Source organism: Monodon monoceros, unplaced genomic scaffold (assembly GCF_005190385.1).
Source record: "Monodon monoceros isolate NGI ecotype Baffin Bay Population unplaced genomic scaffold, NGI_Narwhal_1 Super_Scaffold_21, whole genome shotgun sequence".
In the NCBI taxonomy this organism is placed as follows: domain Eukaryota; kingdom Metazoa; phylum Chordata; class Mammalia; order Artiodactyla; family Monodontidae; genus Monodon; species Monodon monoceros.
The window spans coordinates 151931072-151958514 of NW_021703778.1; the positions used below are offsets into that span (position 1 = coordinate 151931072).

Sequence of the window (27443 nt, forward strand, 5' to 3'; positions counted from 1 at the left end):
GGAGGCAAGAAGCATCTTAAAAATAATTATATTTGGCTGAAATAAGTGAATATATACAGTGTAATGAATATTCATATATATTGAAGTTTGTAAGAGTATAAAAAAGCCAAAAGAACCTTTAGTGTTTTTTTATTTTCTGAATCGACTTGGAGTGTACATTAGAATATAGATGGATTCTCTCTAGGTCAGTGTTCTCGATGGGGGGCAATTTTGCCCTCTAGGGCAGGGATCCCCAACCCCTGGGCTGTGGACTGGTACCCGTCCATGGCCTGTTGGGAACCGGGCCGCACAGCAGGAGGTGAGCAGCTAGCAAGCAAGTGAAGCTTCATCTGCCGCTCCCCATTGCTCCCCATTGCTCCCCATCGCTCGCATTACTGCCTGAACCATCCCTCACTCCCCCCCCACCCCCTGCCCTGTCCGTGGAAAAACTGTCTTCCACAAAACTGGTCCCTGGTGCCAAAAAGTTTGGGGACCGCTGCTCTAGGGGATGTTTGGCAATATCTGGAGACACATTTAGATGCCACAACTTGGGATGGGGAATGCTACCGGTATTTAGTAAGTAGATTCTTAGGGATGCTGCTAAACATCCTACAATGCATAGGACAGCCTCTACAACAAAGAATTACCTGGCACAAATGTCACTAATGCCGGGGTTAAGAAGCCCTGCTCTAGGCTAATAACTGTTCAGGGTCAAATGAGTTTAAAGTCACCCATACCCCACATGGATCTTGGACAGACTCTAGGGAATGGTAGGCTTTTTGTCAATATGGTCAGATCTTCCCACTCTCCTATGTTGATTCCACACTAGTGAACCATAGGCTGAAGTAGTAACATGGAGTTCTTATTCTTATGAAAGGAATGACTATAAATGCCAACGCTATGAAATACTATATGTTACTTCACCTACTGGGGATCTCAGCACCGAGAGTAGTTGAACTTACATATTGAGAGGGGCCACCATCCACACTAAGCCTCTGACCAATCAAGAGACCAGAGGTTTCCTGGCTCAGGATTTCTTAAGCAGCATCAATTCCCATAGACAAACAACGTATTAAGCAACAATGGCATAAACTTAAAGATGAGTTCTCAGGTAAAAAGTTATAAACACAGTCTTTGGATTTTTATTTTCTACTTCTACAGAATTGAAAATCTATCTCCTACATCAAGAAATTTCTTTTATAAGTAGTACCCTTACACAAAACCTGCAAAAGCTACTTAGAAAGCTGTAGCCATAAACATGAATAATGCCCAAAGACTGAAAGTGTATATAAAGGGCATTACTTGGAAGCTTGGGATTCTGTACTTGGTGTCATCCAGGCGCTGCTGAAGAGACTCTCTGTGAACTCTGTACTTAGAATATCTCCCGTCAATTCTGTCAGATAAACTGCGCGAACCCTGCAAAAACAACAAAGGGTCTAAACTGGTAGGTGAAAGAAAAACCAGTGCTTGAAATTAAAATAAGAAAGTTTTGATATGTAGATGATTAATCATTATAGCCGTTTAGAGAGATATATAGAGGAGTCATAGGTTCCCAAGGATAAAGAAGAAAACGATCACTTTGGATGCTATCATAAAAATAAAAACAGGGTCCCACATTGGTTATTTGAATTTCTTTTCACTGCTAGTCCCCATGCCAATCTGAAATGACTTCCTTCCTTTAGCTGAAGGAAGGCAAAAAGGTTTAATTAACAGTGAGTTGTCCAAAGATGGAACTTAATGATACCATGCCACTTTTGGATGTTATATACTATCCCTTGGAATAGTACCTGGCATCAAAATATACTCTTTGTTCAACATTCTGACTTTTAACTATTACATCACGTAGATTTTTAAACCTAAGGATAGCTCATCTGCCCTCAAAAGCATAAAAAAATTCAGGTAATAAATTAAGACAGAAAAAATTTCCAGGGCCTGCCTTCCTTCCTTTCTATTTTTCCTTCATTCTGGGGAGAGAGGATAGAACACAGCAAATAAGTCACCACAGCCAGTTTTTTAGACATTTCTATTATGAATTAGGGAGAAATTAGAATAGAGTTAGGGCAACTGATTTTCATATGTAAGAAAAATCATCTATGGGATTTAGTTCCCCAAATAGCCCCAAAGAACTTTTTGAATGTTCAAACTGGAAGGGGTATTAGAATTCCAAAGTTCTCATTTTTATTAAAAAAAAAAAAAGTTACAGCCCAGGTAAGTTAAGAATGACCTGTCCAAGGCTAGGCAATTTGCGGCAAACTGGGCTTGGAACCCAGTGCTATTCCCTCTCCTCCATATCAAATATGTAATGTTTAAATGTAGGACTGTCGAGTTGAATCACTTCTTTCATAAGGGGGGAAAAAATGAGAGAGAGAGACTATGACACCTTTAAATAAGAATAAAGTCAAAACCATCTAAATAAGTTGAGGTTTGTATTCATACTTAAGAGTCACAGACTACAGTATTGCCAAAAAAATATGTGAAATGCATTTTCACATATATGCTAGTGATGCCGGTGTGAGGAGGAACGACAGAGATAATATTGTTCAAGTCTCTCATATTTTATGGATGAGGAAATATTCCCTGAGATATTAAGTGATTTTGTCTGGTGCATGAGCATAGAACAGAACTTAGGTCTTTGAACTCTTGTTAACAGCGTACTGAATTTTAGAAAGTTTTGGGTTTTGAAAAATATAATCTACGTCTAATAACCTAAAGGCTTCATGTATTTTTATTTAAGGCTATGTTTAGTTGTTTTCATTAAATTGATTACATGACCTCTTTTTAATCATACAGATGGCTTTAGAGTACATATGGAATGGGTTTCAAGCTACAGGCAGTAGGGCAAAGCAGATGGGCTTTGCTGTAAACACAGAGAAGTAGATCGTAGATTTCTCTAATTTACATACCCCAAACCTCAGTTTCCTGAGCTGTAAAATGGGGGAAAATAATGCCAATCTATAGGGTGTCTCTGAGGATTTGAAGAAATGTAATGTAAAGTACTTAGCTACTGCCCGCCACATAGCAGTGCATAATACTTGCTAACGAACTCCTTTCCCTTTTAAAGGTAAAGGTTTCAATTTTAATGACTAATACTGGAAAGTACAATTCTGAAATTTGAAAAACACTGTCCCTAAAAATTTCACTATATAGGCACCTTCCTATGTGAGTGTGTGCACATATAAGCTAGATTTGTAGATAATCACTAGCCTATAAGATGAAAAATAATAATAAATTTTTTGGCAATAGTAGAGAACACAACTTTTAAATTACCCTTATGAACGTTCTGTTTAATGTAGACCACTGGGGGAAAAATGAGCTGTCACTGGAGGTTAAACTTTATTTTTTTTATGCTGGTATAAGACAGGCATTAGTTTTTCAATGGCAAATGCCACTTGTTTCTAATACCTTCTGGTGCCGGCCTTTCATTCACTTAGATAACTTCTATTAGCTAAAGAAGAAAAAAGTGGAAAGGACATGGGTGTAACATATTGTCTGCTTTCCATATCGGGTCATATAAGGGTGAAAAGAAATTACATCTTCTTGAACACTGGTTTCATAATTCTTTGATAGAGATTTAGGCTGCAAATATGCAATTAAATCATGAGAAAGAATTAAAACTTTAGTAAAATATACTAGGAACACTTGGCTTTATTCTATAAGTGATATTCTAGATTTCTAGATGTGTCAGCTCAACCCTAGATCCCACTCAAAAATGTTTAGTTACTGAACTAGCAAAATACACTTAATGAAATTTTAAGATAGTGTAGACCTTGAAAGTTACATCATATCAGTACCTCTAATAAATCAACATGGCATGATCTGGTTATATTTCTTACTCACTATATCCTCAAATAATATGTTAGAGTTAAGCAGAATCTATATATAAGTTATATTTTAAAGCTAACGTGAAATAAACAGTTAAATCGTTTTCAAAGAGAAACTCTCATCTCTGTTTGTTCATACAGGGTCAAGAAATTACAAACCACTAAAACTGTCCATTACATATGCACCCCTATGGGGACATGTGCTGTCTGGCCTGGACCTTGTCTGGCAGGACTGGGTGGCAGGGTTATATTTACAGTAGGTAAATTCCGACATGTAATTAACTGGCTTGATAATAAAGTCCTTTGTGGTTAGAGTTCTATCAATAAATAACACTGGATATAAAATCTAAAATTCTATGTGGATCTGAATTCATATATTGTAGTACAGGGATAACCTGTGCACTACTGTATCTCTAAGACAAACAGTACTCTGGAAATTTATAATTTAAAAAAAGAAGATAATTCATAAATTAAAATTGTTTATCAAAAAAGTCATTTAATTCCTTTAAAAGAATTAAAAGGAATGTGTAATTCCTTTTAATTCTTAGGTTTTACTAAATTATAGCTAAAGCTTTAGGGGGCCAAATGAGCTTCTGGTAATAGGGTAAAAGCCTCTATTTTCCTATATTGCGCTAATATGTAAGTTCCATTATTTTCAATGCTGGCTTCAGAAATGTCAATAAGCTCTGATAAGATTGAGTGTTAAGAGTCCCCAATGTTTTATGGTCTTTCCTCCCTCCCTACAATTTTCTTTGCACATCAGGAAGATGTCAAGTGCTTTCACTCAGATAAAAATACTGAAAGAGAAAAGCCAAACTCTTTCTCACTCTGAAGCCTTTGAAATCTTCTAGTAGGCTCAGTTTCTCAGGCACAGACTCCAGATGGTCTAAGGCCACTCGGGTACTCTAGAAAACACAAGGCAAGCAAACATTATGAAAAATTGATTAATACTTTCAGAATCCAAGTACTAAAAATCAGTCGTACCATTGGTATAAGCAGCTCAAGCTGTAGATTTAGAGAGTCAAATAACAAATAGTATGTCTAAGATAAATGTATCTACATGAGAAAAAATTTTTTCAAGAAGAATATGAGATGCATTTGCAAGACTGATTTGAATATAAGAGCCTCCTAGATAACTGCTTGCAACTGATATACTATCAAACTTTCTATAGAGAATTTCATATTAATTTAAAAACCTGCTTCAGTGAACATCAGAAATAAATCGTAAGGTAATACTGAGAAATAGATGAATTTGCAGTTACTTATCTATGGAGCATATTAGAGATCCTCACATGTTGCCATTATAAAGAAGAAAAGAGCTCTCAACAATTATTTTAGTTAAAAAGGAAAAGAGTAGTTCTCAAAAGACTTGGAAGAAATAATCTGAAATTAAATATGTGCGACAGGGACACACGGTCCTGTTGATAACAAATCAGTAACTTCTACAGTCTTTGATTAGCTAGTCACTGATTTACACATACTGATATAACTACTAAGAGGGAATGCTCTGAAAATTATTTCAAAGCAAATGTTGAACTAAGAGGTTAAATGGTAGAATAACCTTGAGACCAGAGACTGTACCATATACACCTCTGTATTCTTAGTCCTGTCACAGGGTAGGCACACAGATAGTAGCTTTTACATTTAAAACGAATTGTAATTATTCAATGAAATAAAAAATAAACCCTAGGGCTGTGCATGGGAAGAAAGTGTCCTGCAGGAACCTGGACATAAGTTTGCACAGAGCTATCAGGAAGTTAGTGACCACCCACTATTCCATGTACTCCCCTACATCTCCCACGTGAACGGTTCTGCACAATAGATTATGAATGAAAGCGACATGTGTCATTTCTGGACTGAGACAGTTAAGAGTCTGTGTGTTCCCTTTTCCACCTCAGACCCTGCCATAAGGACCCTGGAGGCCACATATTCCGGACGGCAGAGCTACAGGATAGAGGAGAGCCGCCCACCATACTGGACTTAATGTGAGTGAAAAATCAACTTTTATGGTGCTAAGCCATAAGATTTCATGGTTTGTTAGCTACCAATGCATAGCATAGAATTTATTGCAAATAATACCTGAGAATTATGTAATTTAATAATAGGCTAATCAGGTGGTCAAATGGCTTTTTTTCTTTTTCTTTCTTTCTTTGGTGGGAGGAGGCTCCAAATTATATGTGCGTCAGGGTTTTTTTCTCAGGGGAGTTCAATTTTTTTGGAGCTAGCCTGGGTTAGGAACTGCCGTTCTCATCATCTGGTATGCTCGCTTTCATTTACTCTTCCTAGCCCTATCTCACCCTGATGCTCTGTCTTCACCTCCCATCCAGAGCTTCTCCAGAGCATAGCCTTACATCTCCTGCAGGGGTTCTGGAGGAGCAGGGATGGAGACAGACAGTGGAGGGTCTAACTCTTCCCTGAAGACACTTTCAATGTACTCATTTCCACTCTCTCCTTCTGCAATAAAAGGGTACCACTAGCTCAAAAGCCTTTCAGAAATTCTACAGGGTGAATAAAATTTGCTTTCCATAGCTATCCCCTTGACAGGCATTTGGGTTTCACCTCTGTCATGAGGCATTTTACCCTTTTTCTTTCGATGTTCTTTGACTTGGCATTATAGATGTCTTCTAGTTGTCAACATGTAAGCCACTGTTTCTATCGTTTCATATTTTGTATTCTTCTAATGTGATTTTTGAGAGAGTAGTAGAAACATCCTTACTTTGACCATTTTGAAATTGGAAGTTGTACATGCTGTTTCTTCACATTCATAACTTTTCAAGTTCCACTTAAACTTCCTTTTCGAGTTCCATTTAAAAGACTTAGTATTTTGTTCCTTCCGATTAACACTTACATTGTTAGTCTTTTTTGTGGCATGTGCTCAACTCAAACTGCCATGCATTTTAAATAGATTTATTTAATTATTTCATGAATAGGAAAGATTAATCAAAATAACATGTTTCTTAGAGACAGACTCACAGACATGGAGAACTGGCTTGTGGTTGCCGGGGGTTGGGGGGATGGGGTGGGGGGGTGGGGAGGGATGGACTGGGAAGTTGGGGTCAGTGGTTGCAAACTATTTACACATAGAATGGATAAACAACAAGGTCCTACCGTATAGCCCAGGGAACTATATTCAATATCCTGAGATATACCATAATGGAAAAGAATATAAAAAAGAATGTGTATATATATGTATAACTGAGTCACTGCTATACAGCAGAAATGAACACAACATTGTAAATCAACTATACTTCAATTAAAAAAATGACATGTTTCTTAACATAGGCCCTAATGTGTAGATTTAGGAGAACTAGTAGTTTTAGTCACCATATATGCTATATTCATTTAAATAGTAAAATTATAGCTTTCCTCAATAATTATATTGGCCCTTGAATAGTAAAATCCAAATCAATGCCATGGTGATTTTAAAGCAAAATTTTATGCATTGGATAAAATCTTCTTCATAAACAATTGTTTCAGTACAACTTGTAGTTTTAAAACTTTATTTCCTTTTTTTTCATCCCATAATTTTTTTCATTCAAAAGTGACCCTCTGAACCTGGGTTAAATATGTTATACTTACTTTGATCTTAAAATAAGCAAATGATCTCTTTCCCTACTGTAAAGCTAGCAGGTTATATAAATATTTTTGCTTAAAATTTTCAATCACTCAGGTGATGCATTAAAAGGTTTTTTCCTAGCATGTTTACACATACTGGTTTATTCTATTTGATTATGTTTTGGGGGTACATATTCAAATGGCTAATTTTTTTTGAGTAAACCTTCAACCTTAAAAATTTGCTTGGCTTCTTTCTTAACCGGTTATTTTTCTACTTCCCTCCCCTAACCCCCCCGCGTCTCCATTAACATCTTTATACTTTCTCTTCATCTATTGTAGTTGTGATTATTTTATATTCCATTTATGGATTGTTTCTCAATATCTTGCTCAATATCAGAAATACTTTCTGGTACACATGTCCTTCTCTTCATCCTTATATTCTCGTCAGTTAAGTAACACCAAATGTATATCTAGATACCACAGAAAGATCCATAAGACGTAGATGGCACACTTTCTCTTCTGCAGGAACTTTAAATTTACTGGAGGGAGAATATGCATATGTAAAAGATGTAAGAATTATACAAAGAAAAAAGTTAATTGCATTTATTTTAAGGAAATTACATGTATAGATGCTGAGATTTCTAAGGCATCTGCAACAATAAGACATAAATTAATGAAGATAATGAGTCCAGGCCTGCAGTCACCTCAGGCCTCATAATTTCATAATTAAGTGGTATTTGGAGAGTACATTTATTTTCTGGCCTTCTCTCCCTCTATATGTATGTTAGTGTGCTTAAACCTACCACGTTGTCATATAGATTTAAAAAGTATGCATATGCACATTCAAACTCCGTCTTCTTTTTTTTTTTTTTTTTCCATCTTTTGTTTTTTAATGTGAGATTGGCTGGCATCCTGTGCTTAGAGTCTTGTCACATTACATGGCATTTTAAGTTCACTTTTCCCCAAAAGCTAACTGTGCTAGAGAGACAAGAACTAATAGCAGATGGGAAGTCTAAACAGGGAACTTGCTTGGATTTTAAAGGTGCCAATGAGGACCTACAGCATGCTATTTCCTAGGGCAAAATATCTCATGCGGAGTCAGGGAAACTTTTTATTTTTTAAGTTGATTAATTACTTCTGCCTTACATGGTCGAGTGCATTAAAGGGCACATATGAGTCTCCACTGGTAGAATTAAGGGAACAATTTCTCAAGTTTATGAATAATGGCACCAGGAAATGACAGGTGCTTAACCTGTCTTTAATTTTCTTAAATCAGTTTTCTAGAAGAACTAAATTGGACATTCACATAGGGGTTTAAAGAGTGTTTCTCTTTTGAAAATGTTACAAGATAATAAATTTCATATCTAATTTGAAAAGAGAGAAATTCACAATTAAGACTCCATTTCATAAAAAACTGATACAATACGCTGATTATAGTACTTGCTTTATCTCAGAGGCTTAAGGAGCTGGACTTCCACTGGCCTAGGAAGCAAATGATCAATTACTCCTAATCCTGTTTAGTAGGATAATGAAAGACTAACTATAAAAACGTAATTCAATTTTGAATACAATTCTTAATCCTCATTCCACTGTATAATGTAGATACTAAGGTTATCCCCATTTTACAGATGAGACAACTGAGGACCAAAGTGTAAATAACTTCCTCACAGTCATGTGGTGGCAAAACTGGTATGCAAATCCAAGCAGTCTGAATGCAGAAATGTCAGTGTTATTATATAAATATTTTCATGGCAAATCACCAATTGAAAAGGACAGCAACCAGTAGCTGTAATAGTGCATGCTTTAGGTAAATTCCTAATCCCTTGTTAGCTATCAACTCTTAGCAGCTAGAATTTTGAAGATATGTCCTTGATGAGCTCGTTTCTGGAAAAAGAAGTCTTAAGATGAACCCAGGAAGAATTTCATCTTGCCAGTGCTGAAGGGTCTGTGCTCAAGACCATGCATCCAATATATATACACACACAAGGGGTCAGGACAGTCTTTCTGTTGATTAGAGGACGTTAGGTATGAGATTGAGTTTTATGATACTAATACCCCCTTTTCTTTTTTTGTAACATTTAGCACTAGGATAGCACACTATCTGTCCACAAGAGGTGCTTCAACAAATGTTGGCCACATAAAGACAAAGGCAGAGTTACCGTGTTCTAATCAACCCGCTGAATCTTGACCTCTGTATTAAAAACCTAGAAGCAAAAGTTTGCTATTTCATTTATTTTCTCTAGACTAAGGGCAAGATCCAGTGGCAGAAACAACAGTGAAATTCAGAAGTCCTGTCTGTTAGGACTTCGGGCTTCTGTACGTACGGGCGTGTTTAGATACCTGTTGGAAGGGGCAATGAATCAGCTGGCAATGTTACTATTCCAAAATCTTCAACACACACACCAAACTGCTGTGGGGTTGAACAGTTTGTACTGGTCCACAGTATATTTTTCTTTAGGTGTTCCTTTGCTTCAGACTTGAGGGAAATTGAATAATATAGTATGACAACATAAGTAGCAGCTATTAGGAATTAGAAGGGGCTTCACTGCAATTCTTAGATTCCTGTCTCCTGTAGAGAAAGCTTACGAAACAGAACATACTTTTCTTTGTAAAAATGTACATGTTATTTTCCTATTAACATATAACAACCACCATTTTCTTATAGTGCTATTGAAATCATATGTTTTGAGGTTTTGGATGATACATAAAGGATATGGTGTCTACATTTTTATTTTAGAAATGTGTGTGCATTTTTGGCACTATATAGATATTAAATATATGAGGTTATGAAGCAGTTTATTTGGGTTCAAAAATGCAATTCCATTTCATTTGGAAAGAGATTCACTTAAAAACTTTTTTGACAAATGGCTGAAAGATGGTAAAAGGACCTGAGTAAACAAGTTTGAAGGAGAGGAAGAGTGAGATCATGAAAAAGAGAGACTGTCTGCCTTTTCACTTGAGGTGACTAGATCCAGCACAGCTATATTGGCTTCACAGGGTCCTCTTTTCATCCAAACTGTATGACACTTGCTGGAACCAAGTGAAAAAGTAGCAGAGGCTGGGCTGCCAAAGTCATTTCGTAGACACACATCCTTCAAAGAGCCTCAGAGCTCAAAGTCATGTGGATTTCTTGGAATATCAGAGGAGTCCTCTATTTCTAGATTGTGTACTTTTGATACCGAGCAGGACCCTGTGGGGCTCCTGGGCACAAAAGCCTTTCTGTGTCCTCCATGTCTCGATAACAGGAAATAGGCTTCATTCAGCCTCCATGACCTTCCCTGAGTTCCAGTGAGAAGGTTCAAACAGTTGCTAATTAGGGAAGGGAGGGGATGTGGAGACAAGGGAGGAACAGTCAAGAGAAACAAAAATGCAGCCTCGGGGCAGGGTTCTTGTTCCCCATTAAGGGATATACATATATAACAATATCTGAGCTGTTCTGCAGATACTGAAAGCCCCACAAGGTGGGAGAAATTAATGGTATGCTGCTCTCAAGCAGGCAGACCCCAGACGTGTTGGAACCAGAAGGCTGATGATGCTAACTCCCACTTACCTCACCACCAACCAATCAGAAGAGTGTCTGCAAGCTGATCACACCCTCTCTGAACCATTACCATGAAACTTCTCACTATCGCCTCCATGTTGAGACACACAGTTTTTGAGGCACAAGCCCGCTGTGGCCCCTTTGCCTGGCAAAGCAGTAAAGCTGTTCTTTTCTACTTCACCCAAAACTCTTGTCTCCAAGATTTAATTTGGTGACAGGGTACAGAGGCCGGGTATGGCTTCACTTTAAGAGAGTTTTAAAAATCAGACACCCACTTAGAAGTGTTTACATGTGTCTCAGGGTAAGAGGGTACATAAGGCTTGTTAAAAAGACAAACAAAAAAAAACACCAGTTAATGTGGCAATATGGCATCAGTGACTCTATTTGATCTAAAATCCAGAACTTTTGTCAACAACAAATTCTATTTGTCTTCATATAATACCATTCTAATCAAACATGGTAGAAGATCTCCTTTAAAAAGCACAAATTTATGAAATTTGAGAATAGGTAGAATATCTTCACTAGAAAATTTGAATAAAGAAGGCTTTCTAGGTATTTTCCAACTCTCGTTCACAGTAATTTTTTTCAGTGAAGAACTATAAAAAACCTAGAGAATCTGTCATTCCAGATTATTGCTTTCTTGTTTCTAGACATAACCAAATGATGAGTTACAGTCAACCCATGATCTTATTATTAGCTTAATTTGGGGATTTTTTTTCAATAAGAGAACACCAAGAATGAGTTGAAGGAGAAAGGAATACAGAAGGAATAAAGAAACATATCTCTTCCCCTTGAGATCCCCTCTTTAAATATTTTTCCTGATATAAAGGAAAAATAACACGCAAAGAATAGTGAGGACTACTTTAGTGTTCTCTGTATGCTAGATAACGAACTGGGCCCTTACAACCAGTCTATAAGGAGGAGGGTCTTGAGATCCACACTTTAATTTCTGTGAAATCACTTCATTTCTTAAAATTGAAAACTAAATGCCCTCAACAAAGGAAAGAAATTTAAGAACTTTTGCCCCCAAAATGTGATTGCATGTTAATAATGGGCAAACAGTATAAGCAAGTGTTTGCTGAAAGAGACAGAGTTTAGCAATTTCTGCTTAAGGTGGCAGATAAAGAAACTATGTTTGTGGGATTTACTGGTCCCAGTCACGTGTTTCAAGCTGGCTGATGGAGGACAGTGGTGAGGTGGAAGGGATGCTGAACCAGAAGTCAGCCTATCTCATTTGTGGAGATGCACAGTTCCAGCAACATTAATTGTATTTTGTGGTTTCCCCTGCCCTTCTAAGCTTCAGTCTTTTATTTGCAAAATGGGGATAAATAATGATGGTCTTTATTATCCCATACTCATAGAGTAACTGTGATAATCAAGTAAGAGTGAATGTGAAAGTACATTGAAAACTGTCAAGTACTTTCTAAATAGTATTAAAAAAAACCTGATTCTGTGAAATACTGTCAGCTCAAGGATTCTCAAATGGAGAAAAGGAGGTCAGTGACAATCTAAATTTGACAATCTAAAATTACTAATAAAAATTAGTCAACAGAGTACAAAGCAGAAACAAGGCAAACTTAATTAAAACTATATCCAATATTTAGAAATACATTACTGTTCTAAAGACATCATCCAAAACATAAAAGTAATAAAATTGTAATGGCACACAAATTGCTTTTGTACATACTGTGCCCTCGGTGGAGAATGTTCCCTGCAGTCTCCTTATCTGGTTAAAACTTTTCCCCCCAACATTATGAGCATTTTCAAGCATACAGGAAATCTGAAAGAAATTTACGGAGATCACACAAATACCCACCACCTAAGTTCTACTATTAACATTTTGTTATATTTGCTTTATCACATATTCACCTATCCATCCCCACGTCTATCCATTAACCCAACTTACTTTTTGGACGCATTACAAAGTAAACTGTGTACATTAGTACACTTTACCCTAAAGACTTCAGCATGCATACCATTAACTCCACTTGAATATGTTTAATGTAAAATTTACATTAATTTGTAATGAAATGTATAAATCTTAAGTGAACTGGTTAATTTTTATTATCTTTCATCACTTCCTCAGGCAAGGCACCCGTGCCTTCACTGATTTCTGTCAAATAAGCTCTCAGTTAAATCATGAGCCTTTCCTTTGCAAGAAGTATTAGAGTACTAGTGTTCCATTTATTTGTGCGGTTATTTAATTAATGCTTGTGTTGACACTGGGCAGTAAGCATCCTCCGGGTGGGGAATGTCTGTCTTTGTTCCCCACTGTACCCACGGTCTACCCAGTGCTTCCACAGAAAAGGTATTCAATAACTGCTTCTTGAGTGAACGAATGCAATTTACTCAATGAAGGGGAGGGATTTATCCATTTATTCAATCTTCAAGCATTTACTAAACACTGACTCTATAGCAGACACTGTTCTACAGGTGAGCTGAGGGAGGGCCCAAGATGAGGCTGAAGATGACTATGGTAAGATCTTACAGAGCCTTTAGGCCACAGTGAAGTAAGTGTATTTAATTCTGAATGAGACAGAAGGTCTTCTGAGGGTTTTCAGCAGAGGAGTGACATGCTCTAAAAGGAACCTCTGATGCTGTTTGCAGACTGCTGGCCCCTGAGCCCCAAGCAAGGGAAGAATTGGTGGAGTTTGGGAGTATTGTGAGAAGGGGGCAAGGCGTCTCACTCCCAGGATGGGGACCTACTGAGCAGTGGAAACTCTGAGACCCACGTCAGGGGTACCATATGGGTGGAGTTCCCTGAGAAATTTATTGGGAGAATGTACTGAAACCCCAGAAGGGCAATGGTGCCACATCTAAAGCTCTTGATTTACCCCAAATACTCTTACATCTCAAGAATAGTCATTCTGACCATAAACTTCTGAAAATGTCTTAAATGTCCACAAAATAGTTTCTCTAATAATGATAAATTATTTAGATTACTCAGATAATATTTTTATTTGTGGTAGCCTTCTGTTTAAGGACATCAAGATATATTTGAGGCAGCAAGGTACAGGGGAAAAGATCACTGAGTAGCAATCAGGAGATATAAAGTTATATCTCAGGTTTGCCATTACCAGTTATATGAACTTGGGAAAATCATTTAACCCATGGATCTCAGTTTCCAAATCAGGAAAATGGGAAAGAAGGATCTAAAAATCTCTAAGAGCCCTTCTGGCTCTAGATTTATTCTGCTGTAGCTTTAACTTCTTCCCACAGTAGGTTGGGAGGTTGAAAGGTTGGAAAGAGTAAGAAAAATGGCTTTCTATAAAGAGAAAGTAAAATAAGGAGAAAACCATTTAGGGATTACGGTTTACCCAAGAACACCTGAGGGGTGGAAAAACCTTCATTCTTCTGTGGCAGAAAGCAAAGTCAATGACTGCATAAGGAAAACAGGAAGAAAGATATTTCTGTCATCTTGGGTATTTGCCCTATCAAATTACTAACTCCAAATATTTGTCATTTTGTATTTTTAGAACAGATACTTCCAAAAGCAGGCAAAGAACTTGCTTTTCTTTTTTTTTTCCATTTTATAACTGTCCTAATTAAAAAAAAATTAAAACAGAAAAAAGATTTTACAGTTTTGCCCTCATCTAGATGCTGCTAATTAGCTTCTGGTTCTATTACCATAAATGTTATTCTATATTTTTGCTTCTGTCAAAGTTTCTGTGCCATCATGACTTTGCACACTGTGGACCAAACAAATATTGCTGCCATTCTGGTAAACAACAAATGTAGCCTTGCCAGCAATCCATCAGCCAATGCAGCCACCTCCAATGATGTGCCCTGAGGGGAATTCAGGATGGAGATAAACAGGATACTGGCCCTAGATAGTTAAGATGCATATCTAAGCAATCATTTCAATGAACCTGGACTCATTCATCTTCCCATACATAGAAAAAACACTAAAATCATTAACTTGAGATGGCTGTTTTTTGTGATTAGCAGCAATCTTTCGATGTTTGACTTTTTCTTTTTTTTTTTCCCAGCAAAAACTCCTATATATCTTGGCTCCTTCCTTACCTCTTTGAAACAGTTCCTCAGAGCTATCTGAGAGCCTATATCCCGATTATATAGTCCTCAGTAAGATTACCAAAGAAAACATAATTCTCGACTTTTAGGTTCTGCTTTTTTGTTTGTTTGTTTTGTTTTGTTTTTTCAGTCGACAACGTAAAGGCCCATCTGTCTGGAATATCCTCTACACGCTGCTTAAATTAGCCCACTGATTGTCCTTCTGCAAGACTTGGCTTGGTTACTACCTCCTCTAACATGGCAGTTAAAAGCATGGCCTCTTGCGTGGTCCGAGTTGAAACCCTGATTTAGTCTCCTACTGGCCACGTATGCCTACGGAAGTTCCTGATCCTTCTGCACTGGGACTCAGTTTCTTCACCTATAAACAGGAATGATAATAACACCCATAGCGTAGAACTATTTTAAGGATCAAATATATTAACATGTAAAGTACTCAGAATGGGGAAGGGCGCTAGTAAGCACTCAATAAACACTAGCTATTGTTACAACGATAATACTAGTTATTATTCCGTGAACATCTCTCCTAAAGTGTGTGTTGGGTACCCATCCTCAGAGCTTCCCATGCACACACATGCCTCCTATCACCTGTCTAATCGCTTCCTGTCTATTTGTCCCTTTCAGTAGACAGCAAATTTCTTAAAGGCAGGACTATATTCTTCCTTAATTTCCAGGGCTGAGTACTTGCTATTATACACAATAGATTTTAGTTTTATGGGGGAAAAGAAAACAACAAAAAACCTTCTCAACGCAAAGATCAATAAATACTCATTTAGAACTTATAAGTGTTGTAGAAACATATATGTAGCACAAATTATTTTCTAAAAGTACAATTGAGAACCTGACTTGAGGGACAGTGAATGTTTTTAAACACTCAAAATTAAATAAACAAATGGAAGAAAACGAGGGACAGTAAAGTTGAGTTGAATGGTCCAGACAGAGTAAAAGAGAGGAAGATGAGAATAAAATCTTTTGTGGGCCTAATAATGTCCTAATAAGGAAATGTGGGATGTGAACAGCAAACTGTCTCCTGTGGATGAGCTGATAGGGGCTTAGCCACTTGAGGCCAGGAAGACACTGGTCACAGGGCAGATACTGAGAAATGCTAATCATTTTCCTGAATACTGCAAGGCCCTTGCCCCAAGCCCTCAAGATATGCGAAAGCAGGCAATCACATTTGCCTCTTCCATATTTAACATGGAACAGAGGGTCCTGATATGGAACACTGATAAGGAATGATAATTGTTCTGGCTGAGGTAGGGTCCAGGCTAATTTACTTAAAAGCTCCTTGGTGAGGTGAACGTAATTAATCTTCTCTGTTCTCAAAGTAAAGGGTTATTTTCTTTTAAAGAGTTGTCCTGTGTTCTAAAAAGGAACGACAAAACAAATTAATCGTTTTCCATTACTCTGCACACAGCACTTGGATGCTGAGAGAGCATGTGAACAGTTAATCCGCCTATATGGATGAGTTTCTGGTGACAGGCAGATCAGATCTAAATAGAAATCAGGCAAGGTATTTTATTTTTATCATTGTGGCTTTGAGACTTAATTCAAAAATAACTGAGACCAACTCTGACTATACTTTTAAAGTTTGCTTTCATAATTAATCCTTTTTTGAACACTTAGAAACACTCTTTTGGATCCTGTACAAAGCATTTCCCTGGCCGACCGCTGCCAAAGCAGACAGAAGCAGAGACTATCTAGAATCCTTCAAAACTATTGAAAATTCAACTGAACTATCTCTTAAGGCCATACTTAGTTCAAAGTACCAGTAATTTGAAGTTATAGCAATACATTTTGGAAGACAGCCCACCTAAACAAGTAATGTTAAAGGTGAATTCTAAGTATGTTTGAGAGGCTCTGTTAAGGTACGTCCTGAATGGCTGAACAGAAGGGCAAGAGAGGATAGATGAAGTATATGTGAGCAAAAGTATGTATTTTTAAATAAATTCATCTAGTTTCTGAATTTGCAAGCCCTGGCTGAGAAAGATGGACCATGAAAGCCACTGGGCATTACACAACTGACAATATTATTTGATGAGCAAATTCATCTGACATTTGCCACAAACAATCGTCTTCCTGAAACTTCAATTGCTAGAAAGGTTTTTTTCTTTTTTCCAAATGAAAGCCATGTATTCATTCAACTGGACAACAATGAAGCTTTGTGGCCTGGTGGTTAGTATGAAAAGGAGTTGGTTTTGCCAAAACAATTTGAAATTTTGAACTTAGTCTCCCTTCCCCCACTTCTTTTTTAACATACTCAACTAAAATGAACGAGTTCTGTAGCCCTTACTAGACACATTAAAAAAAAAAAATGAAACTAAACAAAAAAACAACCAACAAACCCCCTGAAGTAGCCAAAACCACATGACTTTGGACATTTAAAGTATGTTGTAAAAACTTAGAAAACATGCAATACTCTGGAAATTAGTCAGGATTTCACAGCATTTATTATACAGAAACTGGATAGGACATCTGGCCTTCCCTTTATCCAACAGCATTTACTAAGTACCTACTATGTACAAATCAAACTATAACATCACTACATCAGACTTCATTTTGCTAAAGCTGATTAGATTTAGTTCAAGCATATTCTTTTGGTTCCTGAATGAAAATAAGTTATTAGGGCAGTAGAGAGAAATATTTATAATTTTTTGTTAACTGCCTTTTCCCATTAAATTGGAAAATTTTAAGTATAGGGATTAAGCCTTACTTACTATTCTTTAAATCTATGGTGTTAATATATAATAGCTACTCAATAAATATTTATTGAATTTGGTGCTATAATTGCTTCTCAGTCATCCAGTAACTACATATATGCAACAATATTTTTAAAATTTGCTAATGTGAAAGATAGATAATTTATATTTGATTTGGGGATAATTCCATATCCTGTCAAGTGAATGTGGGTGTGTCAGGAGTTCTGGGATATACTCTATATAATGAAGTTGCAACAGTAACATCAATTACATGAGACAGGTACTCCACTTCTTCTTTGAGGACGCCTGCTCCCTAAATTTTCTTGAGATATTCTAGGACATGACACCTACAAGGAATACCAGTTAGGAAGAGCAAATATGAAGTATTACATAATATTGCTTTCCCTGTCCTTCCTTCCCTCCCACCCAACTTTAGTTGGAGGCCAAAGGTAAGAGCTTTGCTCTGTATTATTTCTAGGAAGGTACAGACATAGGTACATATCACAGCCATGCAGAGCTCAAACTTTAAATATATATATGGTCTCTTCCTCTTAAACTGAGAGGGAATCCAGTGCTTTAAAGGAAATTTCTGGAGATGCAAACAAGATGCCTATTGATAGTGAAAACTGGGTCTATCAAGTTTATGGTAATAGGTAATATCGCTTGAAGTCAGTTGCAATTTGAACACTGTGGGAACTACAGGAGATTCATTCATAACAAAAACAAACAAGCAAACAGAAAACAAAGAAACAAGGAGATAGGAATACAGAATGGCAGTTTGTTCCTAGATCTCGGAACACAACAGCATACTTTTGCTTAATCTTTGGTGTATCGATAATAATTAGTCATCACCATTTACTATTCTGGTCCAACGGGTGAAGTTCCTTTTTTTTTTTTTATGATTTTTTAAAAAATTTAATTTAATTTATTTTTTGGCTGTGTTGGGTCTTTGTTGCTGTGCACAGGCTTTCTCTAGTTGCGGCGAGTGGGGTCTACTCTTCGCTGCGGTGCACGGGCCTCTCATAGCGGTGGCTTCGCTTGTTGTGGAGCCTTCTCTTGTTGCAGAGCACGCGTTCTAGGCACAGTACTTGCAGCACGTGGGCTCAGTAATTGCGGCACGTGGGCCCTAGAGCACATGGGCTTCAGTAGTTGTGGTGCGTGGGCTCAGTAGTTGCGGCTCGTGGGCTCTAGAGTGCAGGCTCAGTAGTTGTGGTGCACAGGCTTAGTTGCTCTGTAGCATGTGGGATCTTCCTGAACCAGGGGTCGAACCCGTGCCCCCGGAATTGGCAGGCTAATTCTTAACCACCGTGCCACCAGGGAAGTCCCCAACGGGTGAAGTTTTAAAAAAATATTTTAGCTACTTGATAAATAACTTAAAGAATATAAAGAGATAGTAAAAAAAAAATGTCATTAGAAGTTTTAGTAAGAAGTTAAGCACGTTATATATTCTCTTGATTTAGAAGGTATGAACGCAACAGACTACTGAATAACTGTCATCCATGATTCTGGAAAACACCCATCTTGTAAATACTGATTAGAAATTTCAAATATATTTCTAATGAGTTCTATTTTATCATTACTTCTGGCTTGTTCTCTTGCACTTGCTTCTTCAAAACACAATACCTCTAAAAATGTGACAGCTTCTAATTTGTTTTAATATAAATTTATTTATTTATTTGTGGCTGCGTTGGGTCTTCATTGTTGTGCACAGGCTTTCTCTAGCTGTGGTGAGCGGGGGCTACTCTTCTTCGCGGTGCACAGGCTTCTCGTTGTGGTGGCTTCTCTTGCTGTGGAGCACGGGCTCTAGGCGCACATATGGGCTCAGCAGTTGTGGCTGACGGGCTCTAGAGTGCAGGCTCAGTAGTTGTGGCGCATGGGTTTAGTTGCTCCGCCACATGTGGGATCTTCCCGGACCAGGGCCTGAACCTATGTTCCCTGCATTGGCAGGTGGATTCTTAACCACTGTGCCACCAGGGAAGCCCTGCTTCTAATTTTTAAAAAATTGATAATGCAGTCTTCTTTACTACATAATTGCAGATTTTTTTCATTTTTTAGATTTATAAGTATAAATTAGAATGGTCAATCCAACAAAAAATTTCATTTCTATATTATCTTTTCCTTTCAATCACATTTTTATACAACCTGCTTTCAGCGTTTGCCCATTTATGAACCATATGAAGTAAATTATGGTGCACAAACATAACTAAAGATGAAAGAGTACTGTCACACATTCTTTCAGCAAATGCACTGCTCCAGGTTCTTGTTGCCAAATGTTGCATAATGAAGTCCTTCTTGTTGATTAAGTAACTGGAAGAGAGCACCCTATTTCCTCTTTGTCCTCAGAAATAGATTGCTCATTCATTGATTTGCAAAAAATTCATCTATGATATTATCATTTGAAGACTCATAATATGACTTTTGCTTATACAATCAATTTCACCATCATCATTAGTATCTGGAATGCCACTGTCTGTCTCTTTATATTCATCTTCTGATTCATCTAATAAGTATGAAATGTCTTCCTCTGTCAGTTTCCTTCTCTTTGTCATTATGGGAGAAAATGAGAAATTCTGAACTATCAACCTGCATCCAATAAAAGTAATAATAATAAAGAAAAAGACTATAAAACTTCTTCTTGAAAGATAATACAATATTTTGATGCAAGGTAATTCTCTGTGGCATTGCTACATGTCTTATGATGGCTTTTATCCCAGAATAGCTTTTCAAGAATGTTTCTATAGCAAACAGATTTGGAAATACACTGTCTTCCTCTTAGGCAAAGGTTCGGTAGAATTTCTTGTAGTTCCCTTTATAAGACTGGGGTTACATAAGCTCAGGGTTCCTCAGCTATAACACAAATTCACTGCATGTGCAACGCCCACCCGGACCCATCCCCGTATTGCCCGTGAGGGACTTGGGAGGCAAAGGGAAGTGATACAAACATGCAGCTCATGGGGCCAGCTGTGCTGTGACTAATAAAGTCCTTTGTCTCATGTCTTCTTCCAGCATCCGTAAAAGTATGGCAGGCTAACTTGGTAACTGGTGAGAACGGTAAAATTCTCAGACTCTTCAGTTCTTGATATACTTTGGACAACACAATAAGAAAACTGAAATGTTATGTAACAGTGATGATTTAGGTCACTTATTGCAACATCCTTCTGTGTGATCCCCTTATCCCTCCATCTTTATATGATTTTGGTCTCTTCTAGCATATTTGGGAACAACTGACAAGTACCAATAAAATAATTTCTAGGATGATGAAATAGGAAAATGTTTCAAGAAAATAAGATCACCAAGATTCATTATACATCTTGGATTTATAATAGGCTTCAATAGACTCATGGTGTTTGCAAGACACAATTAATTTTTTCTATCTTAAAAGTGAGGAAAATTTCTCTTTGCTCTTTATAAGAACCAAAAAAAAAAAAAAAAGAAAAAAAAAGAATTAAAAAAAAATCAATCCTTACCAAAAGAAATTAATAGACTAAGTTTGGGTCCAAATGGCCCTGATGGTATAATAAAGATTAAACCACCCTTGAAAAACTCTTTGCCTTTTATCATCACCTCTCAGATCCTGTTCATCCTTTAGTACCTAATTTCTCCTTCCTGGGAGCCTTTGTAAACTACTTCTGTGGAGTCTGATATGAAGTCTGGTAGTTCATGAAGTACTTGTCCTATGCTGCTTTGCAAGATAAACCATGCTTTATACTTAGTCCTTTACATGGGTTAGTTGGTGGTCATTTGTTGAATAGAGAAATGAATGAAAGAAATGAGTGGAGAAATGAGTGTGATTTCACAGAGGGGGGAACTAACACAAAAGTAGAAAAGAGGAGAAACAAGAAGAGAGATGAGAGAGGCAGGTAGTCAAAAGAAAACTGATTGAATAGCCAATTTGCTCAATATACTGATTTAAAAAACAACGTATTTGTTTTTTAAACTCTTTATATGGTTTCCAAAAATACTAGTTTGTAAACTGGACAATTCATTAAGGTTTATTAAAATCAGAGAATTAAACATTTGGTGAGCTCATGACTGGGTAAATTTGCCCTTGAAGTTAGGCCCAACAAGGTTAAATTTTAGTAAGAAGCTACAAGTAAGCACACGAGATTCCTGGAAATTTTTAAAAAAATAATGTTTGAGAAAGAATCTTATGAATGTTGTTTTGGTAGATTGGAAATTATATGTTGTAGGCACAGAATACATGATGGTATCAGTAGAAAAGGCATGAAATTAACTCAGTGGAAATTAATAGGACTACATCCAACAGACATGAAGGCAGAGTAACACTAGGCTCTAGGGGATGGACTGTAAAGACACATTCTTAAAGGGCACAAAGAAGATGGCTTAAATCAGTGATTCCCACACATGACTGCACGTTAGAATCATCTGAGGAACTTTAGAAACTACTGGGTCCTATCCCAGGTCAACTGAATCTGGAGGCAGGAATGTGTTGAACTAAAATTATTAGGATTATTAAATAAGAACTATAAATCTAACTTTCTCAGACCCTAAATTTGAAATAATTAAATTGAATTTTGGAGGTAAAATGTATATAACATAGAGTGCCAAGACACATAACCAGTGTGACAAAACTAGGACCAGAATGCAAATATCCCGATTAGTCAGCCAAGTCTTTCTAGTCCATGTATTGCTCCTGTGACTGGGAAAGGTAGTGCACACATAAGAGAGGATTATTTGTTTTAAATTAGAAACGGACTTTCCATCCATTACCTCATTTGATCTTCTCAGCAAATCTGTGACACAAATAGGATAAGTAATAGGCCCATTTCATAGATAATAGAAATTAGGATCAGAGGGGTTAAGTGAGTTGTCCATGTGAAAGAGCCAGGATTCATAACCAGGTCTTCGAACTCTCAGGGCACCAAATTCTAATCGTTCTCTAAGAAATGTGGAGATCACCTGGCTTTTGCCTTACCCTCTCAGTCAACTCCTTCATGTCTGGGAACAAATACACTCTTCTTCAAGGAAAAACTAATGTCTAATGTAGAGTTCTGGGGTATTACAAAGCAAAACAAGTTCTGAGTTAGAAATGATAGGGATAAAAGCTGAAAACAGTAAGTTCTCTAACAAGATATAAAGGGAGTACTTCACAGAATCTAGGTGTTTTAAGTCAGTGAGTCTATATTTAATATGCTTTAGACTATCTGGTTAATGTCTGATGACAATGAAACAAACAAGTCAGGATGTGTTCTATTGGCCTTTGCTACGGATATAGGTAGAGTGAGATCCTAGTAGAGAAAAACATTGAAGAAGCTCCAGAAAATCATTTACAGAGCACGAACTATGCGAAATAAGAACAGAGCCTAAAGACAATAATGAGGCAAGGGCTACTTTGATGGCCTTTCACTGTTTGATGTTCAAGTATAATGTATTTGGGGGCAATGATAGGATAAAATCGTTCACTAATGTTAAATAATTAACACAAGACCACTTTGGATATTTATATTAATAGTGCTAATAGTGGCAGTATACTCTCTCCAGCCTTTCATCTGAGATCAAAGCTTGTTAAAAGCCCTAAACAAACTTTATAAACAGTTGTGTAAGTGGAATTAGAGTATAAAATTAGAAAAAGATCGACTGAGGCATTTAATATCACTGAGCAAAAGCTCAGGACACAACTAGTAATGCAGCCAAGGGGCACGCCAACACTCTTCAACATTCACAAGGAAGAAAACCAGATCAAAGCTGCTTTATTAAACTCCATGTACCAAGAGGTCGAGGGCATATTTTGACAATTCTAAATATGATTCAAGAATTCAGTGTCCTGTTTATGACTCTACTTCTTGCCCTGCTCAAGGTAAATATGGGATCTCGTTGTTAATTGTCTTCCTCTTCACTTAGTATCATTCACTAGGTACTTACTTATAAAGCATTCCTTACTCATGTCTTCATTACTCTCAACATTCACAAGTGGAGTATGTGGAATGGAAAGAACACGGAACCACTAATCAGGACAAATGAATTCTAGCCCTTGATTTGCCATATTTGGCTATTCATAAATTCCTCTGTCCTCCATACTTCTTATTTATAGGGTGAGGGGTTTTGACAAGGGTCTCTAAGAGTCCTTCCATTTGTAACATTACCTAGAATGTGAGATCCACGGCAGCAGGGACCCAATCTGCTATATGCCCGAGGACACTGTCGAGATATGGCAGGGATTCAACAAGTATCTGTTGTATACAATTACGTGATTAAATCAGGGTAAATTGTTTGAAAGCAACTATTCATAGGGTGGAAATTTTTTAATGAAGATAATTTTTTAAAAATTCCTCCTAGACTAGAGTCTACTAAGTAAAAGACATTTAAAATATGACCCAGTCCAGCACAATTAAAAAAAAAATTTAAAAACTGAAATGTAGAGAGGTTAAACAACGTGCCCGGAGTCATGTGCCTGGTTATCGGGGAGGATATGACCAGAACCCACCATTTCTGACTCTAAATCAGATACTGTTGTACTATATCACTTTCCATCATTTAAAACTAGGCATATAATAATTTTCAGCTGAAACCTGTATGCAATTGGTTAAAATTAGGTGCACAAAATGAAAAATTCCCAAATTAGCTTTTTATGTAAAGGCTACTTCAAAATATGTGTAACACACACTACTCCCACCAACTATATATTAAGGGTGTAATACCAATATTTCATTTTATAGTTAGATTAGGTTCTTAAAAAGATGTAATACATTATTACTCTGAGATTTCACCCAGATATGCTCTCTTAAAGAGAACAGAAAGCATTTCTTATATGTATTATATTTTTCAGAAAGATACTTCAGAAAGTGTTTTGTAATATATACACTCATATTATCTTCACAATACAAAACAAGCGCTTTTTACCCATAGAATGCACTGTTATTGATAGTGTTTGGAACAGGACTATAAAACACATCGTCAAGCGAGGCAGTTAGGCAGTCTGACCACTTATCAGCATCAACTATGAAGCTGTCAGACTGACCTCCAAACACTGAGGAGTTCAATAATACTAAATTCATCTGCTGGTGAAGCTGCATTCATTATGTAATTTCTCAATGATACTTTCCCTATGTCACCGCACTTATGAAAAATCTGACAGCGCTGTGAGAAACGATCTTTGCAGGCTGAAGGAAGTCTTACATTTTTAAATTGGTCATCACCTTTTGCCACAAGGTTGCAACTCTGTATAAACAGCCCACTGGTTTCAGCACCATTTTCTCCATTTTAACATAAGCACAGTCATGTTTTTGCAATTTAACCCTTTGAAGATGACCCCATTATTGGAAAATATACACATTTTAATACTGACTACCACAGAATACAGACTCTGTATTTTGGGACAAGGTGGCGAAAGGAGAATGTCTAGATTGTTTCAACCAAGATCCCTCATGAGAGATTCATGAGGATATTTCCGTTTGCCCTCGATGCGAATATACAGAAGGTAGACTAACATTAGAGCAGTGGGAAACTTGGCAGAACGGGCTAGGACAGGGTTTGTGCAAAACCTTTTTCCGGTTTCAGTTTGAATGGGTTCCCAGGAAGTGTCAAGTTCGAACAAATCCAAAATTTTACAATGCAGCTCAGCCAAAACTGCTGAGATTCACCTGATTCTGGGTCAAAACCGTACAGAGCACACTGCGTTTTATTTGGTGTAAAGCCAATTTGACTGAACCTTTCAGGCAACTTCAATGAGAGGCTTATAGCCTTGGCAAGACCAAAAATGAACCTGGCTTGATCTTTGGTTTTGAAACAGCAAGTTCTGGCTTTATAAAGAGATAAAGGCAAGTTTTACCCAGCTTCAAGATTCTTACAAATACTTAGAAGAGGCACTGCAGATAATTAACTGTTATTTGGCCACATTTACATACTCAAGTCAGTTATTTCCTCAGCTAAACCAGGACACTTTAGTTAAATACATTAACACTATTGGGTCCATATACTCCTAACTGCCCCAGAGCAGATTCTGGTGTCCTAACAAAGAATAATGGTCCTTCTTCAACAACTTATGTGCCTGTAGACTGGCTTGCACACGTAGTAGGGTGAAGCACAATTAGTGTTAGATCCATAGTGGGAAGGGAAGGAAATTGAAAGTAAATCCCCAACAATCAGTGCCTAACAGTAGACAGGTGAAATCAGAATATGCAGCATCACTTAGTAATTTCCAGAGACATACTGGCATACTCTTGTACGTGTGGATACCAAGATCTTGAAGATCAACTGGTATGCATACTTCAAGTCTGGTACCACTAATATTAGCTGAATGAATCCTTCAGAGATGTGCTTAAGCCTCTAGCAGTTTTTTAAAAATAGAAATCATATTTCTAACAGTTTTCCTGTGTCTTGTAATTCTTCTCAGATAGGCAAATTTGTGCATGTTTTTCTCCATATAGCTGCAGGTTAGGATTTATCCTGTAAATTATGTTATCTCTGCAAGTATATCCTAAACATACAGGAAGCTTAGATTGTTTTAAGTAACTTTGGTTTGAGAAGTTGATTAAACACTGACAAATTGCAACTACACAGTTACACATTTGCTCTCAGTCAACACTTTTCAAAATTTTGATTACATCCTCCTTAAATAATTTTTAAACTGTATATCTCCCTTACTCTCCCCCCTTCCATACACACATTTTTAAGTTGTCAGAATGTTTTCATCATAAGTTTAGGTAGTTGCAAAGGATGAAAATTCTGGAATGTAGTAAATATTGTCATTTTCAAATAAAACTTTTATATTACTCATATAAACTTATCCAGTGAACTTTAAATCTCATTAATTTGTTACCACCATTTATCCACTTCCAAAATAACTAAATACTATCCTCTTTAAAAGATAGATTTTATATGATTCCTTTTCCCTTTGAATTTATTTCAAATCTGTTTTCCCTCACCGACTTTTATCCTAATATAAAATATACTTATGCTTGCAGGCCTATTTATTGGTTATCCTATCATACTTTATCCTTCTCTGTAACAAAAATGTATACATATATACAGAGAGAAGAACTGATTTTTAAAACTCTCTGTAACCATAATGCTCTAAGTGTTAAACATTATTATGGATTGAATTATCATATAATTAATATTAGGTATATTAAAATTTTTGAGAAAAAATTAAATGTGAAATGTCAAAAAACCTCAAGGCTTCCAAATGTATATCTCTTACTGGGATGGATATAGCTTCCTCTTCTCCTGTACTCAATTAGCTCATGTATCCATGGGTAAATGCTAATTTTGCTTCAATAAGACAGCGTTCCATTTCTATTTCTGTTTTTTGTTTCTATAGATTTACTCACTGAGAAGTCTTGTTCACATAAAAAAGTACGTGAGAATGAAATTAGTTTTGTTATAACAATGTCACTCAATTTCTTGAATGCCTTCCTAGTTTTATAGCAAAGATTACACAGTGATCTGTCATCAAAAATTAATTTAAATGATCTACCAGCTCGATTAGGTCCTCTTTCAATTTTGTTGAAAGCAAAGAATTAGAAACCACTTGACTTGCCAAAGGATTGTAATGTAGTTATTAAAGTCATTCACTTTCCATTTCTGGAAGGTAAACCCAAAAGGCTTTACTCACCAAGACTTAAATGACTACAACTGTTCTTTTTTCACTTAGAGATATTTCATTGAACTTAACACATGCAAAAAATAAAAATCTCAATTTTAATACCATTCTATCAGTATGAAATTTTAATATATTTATTTTATCTCAGCATTAAATATATCTGCATCCAAGACTTAGAGCTGCAGACTGGCAAAGCCAGTCCTCATTGTCAAACCAATCAGCCAAATCAGCAGTACTTTCTGGCAGAAAAAAGTCTG

At 36.8% G+C, this 27443-nt stretch overlaps 1 protein-coding gene across 2 annotated transcripts in view; it reads right to left on the minus strand.

Moving 5' to 3' along the window:
• Positions 1–27443, minus strand: part of CEP128 (centrosomal protein 128) — a 433475-nt gene that overhangs the window by 18780 nt on the left and 387252 nt on the right. For both annotated transcript variants that reach the window (XM_029239363.1, XM_029239364.1), the window contains 2 exons: positions 4628–4705; positions 1282–1395 (listed from right to left, as the gene is read on the minus strand). In XM_029239363.1, the coding sequence (XP_029095196.1) occupies positions 1282–1395; positions 4628–4705 (192 nt within the window). The remainder of the gene's footprint in view (positions 1–1281; positions 1396–4627; positions 4706–27443) is intronic.